General features: G+C 38.9%; 1 protein-coding gene across 1 annotated transcript in view; it reads right to left on the bottom strand.

Annotated features, from left to right (window-relative positions):
- The window catches only part of TXNRD3 (thioredoxin reductase 3), a 12035-nt gene extending 5507 nt beyond the window's left edge, over positions 1-6528 (bottom strand). The window contains exons 1-6 of the mRNA XM_008632238.2: positions 6427-6528; positions 4727-4836; positions 4431-4544; positions 2527-2599; positions 1553-1672; positions 1011-1153 (exon numbers count right to left, since the gene is read on the bottom strand). Coding sequence (XP_008630460.2) covers positions 1011-1153; positions 1553-1672; positions 2527-2599; positions 4431-4544; positions 4727-4836; positions 6427-6508 — 642 coding nt within the window. The 5' untranslated portion in view covers positions 6509-6528. The remainder of the gene's footprint in view (positions 1-1010; positions 1154-1552; positions 1673-2526; positions 2600-4430; positions 4545-4726; positions 4837-6426) is intronic.
- Between the last annotated feature and the right edge of the window lie 3838 nt (positions 6529-10366).

Genomic DNA, 10366 nt, shown 5'->3' with positions numbered 1-10366 from the left:
AAAAAAGGTAACAAGTTACATAATTTCAGAGACATGACATGGTCTAAGACCCAACCTTAAGTGAATTCTAACTAATTTGACCTCTAGAGACCCTTCGTCTTTGGAAATTTCATCTTGCCAATGGATCTCTCCCAAAATCTGACCTTCGTTCTTGCTTTTTATTAATTTTTCAACAAAAATGAAGGGAAACTTTCTCCCAATCAAGTCAACAGGTAATTCAGGTTGGAAGGGACCTCAGGAGGTCATCTAGTCCAGCCTCCTGCTGTAAGTCCCTCTGTTCTACTTCATTTATTGACTAAGGACACTTAAGTGGATGCCCTGCATGCCTGAACACTTGAACAGGTGTGTACCACCTGAGGTAAATTGAATTTACTACTATCTTTCAGTGCTGGTCTCTTGGTTTAAAACACAAGTAGTTCAGCCTTGATGTTGAAAACAGACAATTACACTCACTGAATGCAACAGCTGCCTTCAACATGCACTTCTAGGTTAACCTTGCTACAGTATGATCACTTACAGCAAGATTGCCAGAACAAGCTTTGTCTTGCAAAACTGACACTTTAATTTGTATGCTGATACAGCACGAGGTTCTAGCCATGCTCTTATGCAAGTGCTTAGTCTAAATTTAATTTCAATAGTTTTTATGCTTCAGTATGAAGATTTTCCAAGTTGCAAAATCATACAGCTAGAGTTTCCTTTCTTTGCCCCCTCCTCACTCAGGTTGCTGAAGTCAGTCATGAAGGTAGAAACCGAGACCACCTTCCTCTATTCTTGCAAGACACAGGTTTACACATATCCACATCACTCTTACATAACTAGGTTTGCAAACATCGTGGCAGGTACTAAAGTAAAATAATTCTTTAAATCAATAACTTCACAAATGAGTTTTTAACTTCAGTTGACCTAACTTTGCAATGTTAAGATGAAGCCTTTTTGGTGTTGAATTTTATAAGGCAGTTCTAAAACATGAGTTTTCCCTCCCATCTAAGTATTTTAAATGCAGAGCATACCTTAATTTTGTGTGGTTCCACGAATTCTCCGTAAGAGTTGAGGTATGTCACAGACTTCTCTCTCAAGGACACTCGATAGCCCCAGTTTAATGAACCAATGTAGTTCTGAATTGCTTCTACCATGATCTCCCAGTTGTGTTTAACTGAAACAAGACAATTTCATATTTAAGGAAATAAAAGTGCAATGTACCTCTCAAGAAAAACTTAACTTATTCATTGTACATCATGCTAAGAAAACATTATCAGTAATGAAGATACATATTAAGGTCTTGTTCTACTATGTTAATACTTATGTGACTTGTTGCTATCTGAAATAAGCCCATTCTAGAAGTTCTGTCATTTATTTCATATAATATAGGGAACAAAACACAATTAACTTTCAATCCCAAAGGTGTCTATGACTCAAGAAGGAGGACACCTTCCGATTCATCTATGAAAAGTACTGAACTCTGCATCTAATTTATTAAGTCCAAAGTACAAGAACAGTCTTGAGCTCAGCGTCTCATCTGTACAGTCTTGGTCTGTTCTCTGTTCTCACCGACCTTGTTCTTCATACTGCCACCCATACTTCCTTGAATCTTGGAGTGCCTGACCCAGAAGTGCTGCTTGATGCATCAGCTTCTTAGGGATGCAACCTACATTTACACACGTGCCACCAAGTCCTAAGATGGAAAGAACCACATTACTGCTCCCATGAACAGAATTTATGCTTTTCCTATCATGTACTTTGTATAATCACTCATATCACTCCGTGAGGTTTGCTACAGTCACACAAGTAACATGAAATTTCTGTTGCAAATGACATTTAAAAGTACAATGAACACACTAAGCTTGTATTCGGTCTAAGAGGTTATTAGACTCACTGACCCAAGACAGGTACAGCATGTCAAACATAGACCCAGGTTACTTACTTCACAAGGCTTCAGATTTTAGTCAGGTTGTCAAGTAAGCAAGGCAAAAAGCCCAGAGTTCCTACAATTTAGTACCACCTATTATGTGGAATTTGAAATATGCCTGTTTTTGAAAGACTATCTAAAAGAGCACATTCATTCCTCGACTCAATAGAAATTTCACTCAAGTTCCTTACTCATTCTCAGCTGCCAACATCACTAATGAGGTCAGCCAGCAGCTGTCCCTAATTAGGGAAAGGTGAGACATACACAGCCATGTGGTCACTGTTCTAACAGGAGCCTACCAGTTGTCTACAAAATAGAACTAAAAGGCAAAATAACCCCACAAACATAAAAATGTGAACATGCACACACACACACTACCCAGACATGATTTGAAAGTGATCAAAGCTAGAAAAACATTTGACAAAGAACAATGCCCCAAACAGAAATAACCATCTAGAAAAACAGCAGGCAAGCCAGGAACACAACTTTGCTGTTATCTGTGTACCAGAATTAAAGGAATTTGGCCTCAATTCCTAAGAACACAAATCCATAATATGTAACATCTCAGTATGTATCACTGGTACTCAAACATCATCAAATCCAAGACAACAAAAGCTTACCCCATGAGGTTCCAAGAGGCGTTGGAACAACATAATCTAATACCATTACTTTCTTTCCCAAGGCAGCAGCTTCCTATAAAAGATGGAGAAGACCAGTCAGCATTACTGAACCAAGCAAGCCTGTCCACTCATTTATGGTCATGATACACTTAGCACTAATAGAAGGCTTCTTTACTACCTTCATTAGTTAGTCATTATCATACACGGCTCTTCTATCTCCTTCACTAGACAAAAACTGAAATCCCTCAAGAATCCCTGGCTTTCTTTCAAACTTTGAATGGCTGCTTTCATGTTCAATGCTTCATCCAGATCATCCTATGCTGTCAAAAGCCATGATCTGAAAAAGGTATGAGATAGGCTCAGCAGCCTATGATTCTCTTCTACTTCAGCTAAAGAAATACTTATGCTGTTAGCTCTCCTTTTCTTTCAGAAGGACAGAACTGACTTGGCATGTTCATGGATGGAAAGAAAGGTGACAAACTGGAGACAGTTCAATGGGGCACCACCATGATGTTCAGGGGGCTGGAGCACACACCCTATGACAAGGCCAAGGGAATTTGACATGTTCAGCCTGGAGAAAAACTGAATTTGGAGGGGTCCCAAGAGCAACTTTCCAATACCTATGAGAAGTACATTAAGATGACTGTGCCAGGCTCTTCGCACTGGCCAAGTAGCAAAGGGACAAAAGACAGTGGCTGTAGGTTGAAACAACAGACTCAGTCTGCATATAAAGAACTTTCACACCATGAAGACAATCCAACAGGTTTCCCAGAAAGGCTGTGGCATCTCCAGCCCCGGCTCATTTCAAGAGCCAAATGAATGAGTTCCTGCATAATCCTGTGTGACCTCACAGCTGACCTTGCTTGGAGCAGGAGCTTACATTAGATATTCTTCTAATGTCCATTCCAACCCAAATAAGCCTATTCCTCTATCCAAGGAATTACCAGCTACACATTGTTTGAACTTTCGAGCACCTCAATTAAATCTCTTTAAGAACTCCTGCACAACAACTGGCTCAAACAAGGTTTAGCTGGTTGTCTTGTGTTTTGCAAATATCACTGAACAATTTGGCAATTAGCACCAAGTTTACAACTGATGTCCCAGAAGGTACTGTGAGGAAAGATCTGAACATGCTGAAAATACACAATTGGTCAACTGAAGAATTCCACTGTCAGCTTCTCCTGCCTGCTTTATACTTTCTAATGAAGGTTGCATGCTTGGCTGTATCGTTCAGCAATTGTCAAGGCTGTCAAGAACAACTTCACCCTGCCCAAAATATAAACTGACAGTTTAGGATATCTGTCTGGTATCCTGACATCCCATCTGAGAGAGGGGAAACATGTGTCCAAATCCCTTGGATAGCAGAGAAAACTGAATTCAGACCTTAGGTCCTGAGGCACTCTGAACAACAGCTAATTGTGTAAGGGCTACACAACTTCAGTTTCCCTTTCTGAGAAAGCAGCTAAAAAGGGAACTAAAGAGTGAACCAGCTCCTTGAAGGGAGCTGCTGCAAGCACTTAATTTTAGATGACTGGTGATCCTGAATCCTCAACTGTCAAAAGGCTTCAAGAGTAGCCCTTTTCTAGATTACTGTTTGGAAGTGCCTGTGTATTACACATGCAGAAGAGATAGTTAAAAAACATTTGGTTCCACCTTCAGCAAGAAAACTAAAACCTATTATTAGGATCAAGATCTGAATAGACATTGTCTTGAAACTGGTCCTTTAAACCATTATCTCCTGAGTGAGAACATTACTAGACCACTACTGGTTCATTAACTAACAAGTTGAACAGTAATACTCATCAAAATATAGACTGTTTTATACCAACATAATTAACAGACAGATTAAGTTTTGAAGAACTTTTACGTACAACTTGTCCTTTAATGCCATTTTCACATCATACCTTAGAACAGGCAAGTCCACCTGAGCCACCACCAATAATAATGAGATCATATTCATAGGGTTCTGTAATTTGGTTGTCCCCAAGGAGTTTCTGCAGTGATCCATCCTGATAAGCCTGGGAGAGAAAAAGAAAAAAATAATCAAATCAGCACACATGTTTCTGAGCAAACAACTGATAACACTGCCTCCTCTGACCTACATCACCCAGTCTACTGTGTTACACAAAATTTAACTATGATCAAACAGCAAATTCACTCAGTCTTGTCTACTTCCAGCTGATTTTAAAAGCCAAGTTACCTGATATGTTGCATCACAGCCCCCAACGTGAGTTCCATTCACAAATACATTAGGTACTGTCCTCTGATTAGTCAGCTCTGCCAACACTTGCTGAATACTGGCTCCGTCATCTAAGAATAAAAGAAATGTGTACATTATAAACAGATTTCAGGAAGAGAGCTTTTAGAACAACCTGAAGTATTAAAGGTTTGCACTGTGATACACTGCAGACCTGCCAAGACAACAATTCTATTATAAACATTCCATTTGCAGTTTCCTGGACATAAGCAAGTCTTCAGAAACTACTTCTCAAAGGAGCAGGCTGAAACACAGGACTTAAATTGGTGTTTCAAGCCACAATTCTACAGAATGGAATAAAACTGAAGTAGTAAGAGTTTAGTTCTTGTATTTCATGGATTTTTATCTGTCTCTGACAGTGTCACACTTGGTACTAAACAAAAATTCTTTTCCAACTATCACAGAAGATCATACAGACACCTTTTCTTTCATAAGAACTATCTTATTTTGGAGTATGTTCTGTGCACAGGCACATAATTTTGTCCAGCAGCTTTGTATTATGAGACTATGGGTAAGGGAAGTATGAACATGCTTTTCTACTTACCCTAAAGCTACCTTCCTACTTTTTCTACCTACCACACTGTCAGAAACTTCCTAGTTTTAAAATTATCATTGCTTGACCTGACCTGTAATCTGAATGATCAGCACCTACACACAAGCTCAGTTTGGATCTCTCAGCAGTAAATGTGGGAATGGGATTCTACAATAATCACTTTGATTAAGATCTTTTTATTCCAAGATTGTATCTATTTAGCATCAGTAATCGGAGCAACTGCAAGGGAAATACATTATTAATTAGAAGTAACTCCAGAAAAAATAAGGCTATGTGTTGTACTTTACATATCTTGGGCTATAATTAATTCACAGTATGACAACTGGAATAAAAAGTAAAAATAACTAAGAAGAGACAAATAAATATCTGTATTTCTCCCAAACATTGCTTAGGCAAAAAAAAAAAAACTTCAAAAAGGCATTAGACCTTTAAAAAAAGCATTGGAAACTTATGTTTTATACAGAAAAAAAATTAATAACAGACACTCAACAGCTTAACAAAAGTGCATTTAACAGTTTACTAAGAACCATGTAAGAAACTATTTGTTCCTAAAACTACATTAAAAGCAACATGCATTACATCCATAGACAGATAAGGCACTGCACATGTCCTAAAACTAAGGCAGCTTGAACTTTAAGAAAAAAAACAACTTGAAACTAGCAGCAGCCAAGTTACTGGAATTTACCCTTCCTTCCAGTGACTCAGCACCTTTCCCAAAGAAGGTCACCCATATACCAAGTCAAACATTAACAATTCATCTGAAGCCACAAGAGAACCAGGAGTAGGAAAAAATATCACAGGCTTTTCCCCCAGAAGTCATAGCTCCTCGGAGAGAAATCAGGTCTCACATTCTCTATCAGCTGATGATGTTTACAGAGAGTCAAAGACTTCAGTTACACTAAAAACACATCCTGTATTAAAATCCACATTGAAGCCTAATTGTTTTTATCTCTGCATATATAAAAATGTATTTTACTTCTTTCACATATCCCCCCAATTAGCTTAAGACAGCTTAAGGAATCATGCAGAGTCACTAATTTTTAGTTACATGAAGCAGCAGCACGTGACACATTTTTTTTCTCCTACTCACCAGTTACATCCAGTTCCAGAGCATAGTACTCCACACGCATGGAGTGGAAGAGTTCCTTCACCTGCAAAGGAACAGACACCATGGCAGTGCAAAAGTTTCTCAGCTCAGGGTAAAACTTCACTGATGGACACACACAGGTAACCTCTAGGCTCAGCTACTGTGCTCTGAGGCACAGGCTCTACATATTTAGTAGTTTGGCACTTTTATGTTTTGCATGTTCCTCACTTAAAGCCAGGGCATTTAACTTTCCAATACAACTTCCACCACCTTAAGAGAAAGTTTCTAGATACAATTTGCTTAGCTGCTGACTTCTCCACGCCTGACATACCAAAAGCCATGGAAGTGACTGCCGTATAAAAAAGCGAAGAGATATAAAGCAGCAGCAAGACTCTTTGGTGATATTAAAAAAAAAAAACAAACTAAAAGAAAAAGGGAGTAGAGGATAACATGCAAACCAAAACACTGTCAAGGAAATGAAAAAAAAGGAGACTGTAAAAAGCTGCAGAAGGAAGTAACACTTTCCAAATGTATTCAGCACTCAGCTGGGTGTTTTCCTAACCTCAGTTCTAGATGGACAGAGTGTACCATTACCTGATTCAAATCAGGCAGCCTTTTAGAAACAAGATTTTTACAGTAACATTTTTTGTTAAACTGGCATGTGAAAACAGCTCTAGCAATAACCACTGAATGCCTGTGGAATGGACCCACTTGCCATCATGGAGTCTGAACATTTTTCAACCAGCTTTCTGATGAACGTCAAGTTTATTGCCAGAGCTTCACTAAGAGTATGTTGAGTCACATCTAGTAAGTCTTAAGATGTCTAACACACAAGGAATAAAATGTTTTTAATATTGCTGTGATTCACACTGTTACTATGCTGAAGACTGAGTATTCCAGTGTTTTCTGATAAAGTTTCAGCTTCATGCAGATAAACAGGAAGATTTTGTATTCTGTACCAACTACAAATTAAGTTTCTTACCACATCATATATCAACCGCAATGCACAAAAAAAGCTCTGCTTCTGTAACTGATTATATTGGTTCTATAGTTATAGGATAATGGAAGTTCTAAGGGACCTTTTCAGGCCATCTGCATGAACCTCCTGCTCAAAGCAGAGCCAAATGTGAAGGCTGACCACATTGCTCAAGCACTGTCCTCTCATTCTGAACACAAGGACAGAGATGCCTCCCTGGGCTGGCTCAACATTTGACCACCCTCACAGTAAAGAACTTCCATTTTATCCCACTGCAGTGCCTGTCATTGCACCTTATGTTTGTTGATACTTGTCCTTTCACTCTGCAACTCAAAGAACAGTCTGGTTGTCTTCCCGCTTGTCAGCTGAAGGTAGCAACTAAAACCCCTGCTTAGCCTTATCAAGGCTCAACAAACAGAGCTCCTCCTTCAACCATCCAGTGTGTGTGACACTCCAGTCCTTTAACCATCTAGATGTCCCTTGAAAATTTTTGTCCTAAGCTCACCACTACCTTCAGGCTTGCTTCCTGGAATGATTATGGCTACAGGCAGAATGAAAGGGAAACAGCAGTGGAACCCCTCCAGACCTCCTGCTCTGCATCTGCATCCCAAGCTAAATGCCATGCAAGATCTAAAAAGCAAAGCTGAAAGTGATTGCTGCCAGTAAGTGTTAAGAATGCGGAGGCAAGTCACAAAATTAGCTGCTTGGCTGCTGGTTTAGTTTGCAGCAAAGCAGCAGAGTAACAGGCAAGTGTTCATTAGTTTGTTTTCTTTTTTAAAAAACTCTGCCAGACCATTGCAACAGCAGCTGGCAGGAGGGAGAACAGGACAGAACATTACTAAATCAAGAAAGATTACACTCAAGAAAGGACAAATTTAAGGCATTTAGGCCACCTTTATTCTCTACTGAAGATACTGAGTAGAGAGAAAATATATCAGACAAATGTCAGCATCGTAATTAGAACTAACTATTGCAGTTTATACTTATGAACAAATCAGACTTGTGTTGTGCTAATGAAACTGAAAAAAGGAACATAGCAAGCACATGAGCAGTTACAAAATCTCCAATACAGGCATGAGATAACAGATTACTTCGGTTTGGAAAAGGAAATGATTAGGAGGAGTAGAAAGATAATACACTAATCATGAGTAACATCTAGATAAGGTGAACAGGAAATGATTTCTCAGAAATACTCACTGGAGCACTCAGCAATAACTGCACTTACCAGAAAACAATTTTGAAATGAAAAGGAAGTAGACCTCCCTAGGGAACACAACCAGAGAACTTACTGCTACTTGGCATCGTAAAAGCCAAAATTAAAATGAGACCAAAGGAGTTATTAGAGCAACTAACGAAAAAGAAGATCCACTGAAAACTTTTCACTCAATATAGCTAATACAAACTCAGGTAAAGGAATTCCTGTGTCACACACACAGCACTGGAAACTTCAGCAGCCCACTGGGAAATTTTCTTCCCTGTAAGAAGTTTTGGCCCAAAGCCAAAACTGTTATTTCTCCGAATGTCTGGGATGGGATACAAGGTCGCAGGGTCACTGATATAACCATTTACTTCCCTTCTCACCAATGCAATGGCCTCAGTTACCTACTAGACTCTTTCAGTTTTAACAAAAAGTGATAGACTAGAAACACTTCCAAATATTATTAAACAACAGATAATTCCTCTGAAACCAAGAAATTGGTCTAACTTTAGAAAACTCTTCCCAGAGATGCTGTCTGTTACTAGGGTAGCTAAGCAGGTTTGAAATAAGCTTCATACCATAAAATTATAATGGTACCTCCTAGGTCTGCTTTTCCAAGTATCAGCTAACATTCTATAACAACTACAGCTGAATTGGCCAGAATCCCCTGAGGACAGAGAATGTAATCTGTAATAGCATAAAATATAACCAAAGTAACCAGTAAATTCTATGCAATCACAGCTGTTATTCTTGAAATTTCAACACATCACAGTCTTCAGCCTTGCCATTTTTTCATGCTAAAAAATCTATGTTTTCTTTAAGCATTTCTATCTTACTTATTATCTTTTCTGGGTGCTAAGAAATTGAAGGAACAGCCAAGTTAAGTTATGACACGGAAGTAATTCTACCACCACCCCCTCTCCACCACTGCCCTGTTAAAGCAGTTGAACAACAAATTGCATTTGCAGAAGAACAACAGCACAATTGCCAAGTCATGCTATTAGCTAACCTGAATACAATCACCTACTCAATTCACTTAGGGAATTTATTTGCAGTTCTGTTTCTGAAGAAAAGTGCAATTTTAATTTTCTTCTAGCATGGCTACCTCCACTTGAAATAGAGAATTCTTTCCACCCCCAAATTAGGTCCTTTCAGAGCACGAGCACTAAACATCTTTAGTTTTTCAATTAATCCTACCAAAAGCACATTGCTAACAACCATCCACAGTAAAAGACAACACAATGCACACTATTCATATCTGTCTGAGAGCTCAGAACTATGTGATTACAGGCTAAGCACCCAAGCTGTAACTACACTTTCAAATTATATGCACTTCATTAATTCTATAGACTAGATCAGCTAGCAAGAATACTGCATTACTCATTGTTTTCCCAGTCCTTTCACTAATTTCTAAGTCTTTGGTAGGAGGGGTTGTTAATACCCTTAGTGTTATAGATATTTCTCTGTTTTATCACTTGATGTCTCATGTGATGCTTCCTTCTTCCATAAACTTTCTTCTTCTAATTCTCTGTCTGCAATCTATACCCTTTTCTTCACATTTACTTTGTTATATTATCTTTCTGTTCTGTTCCAAGAGGGAAAATAAGCCAAGGAAACCTGCCTACCAGGGCAGTCAGCTCTTCTTCCCCCAGCCCTGTTTATCACCTGTTCCTTCATAAAAATTCATGCAGGGTTTTTCAACTCCCCCTCCTAGAAGGGGCCATGAGAGAGGGCACTCCTACTCCCTGTATTCATTCTTCCCCTTTGCA

This window comes from Corvus brachyrhynchos, unplaced genomic scaffold, assembly GCF_000691975.1.
Source record: "Corvus brachyrhynchos isolate BGI_N302 unplaced genomic scaffold, ASM69197v1 scaffold4, whole genome shotgun sequence".
Taxonomy (NCBI): domain Eukaryota; kingdom Metazoa; phylum Chordata; class Aves; order Passeriformes; family Corvidae; genus Corvus; species Corvus brachyrhynchos.
Note: the sequence above shows the minus strand (reverse complement) of the source record. Positions and strands in the feature narration are given on the sequence as shown.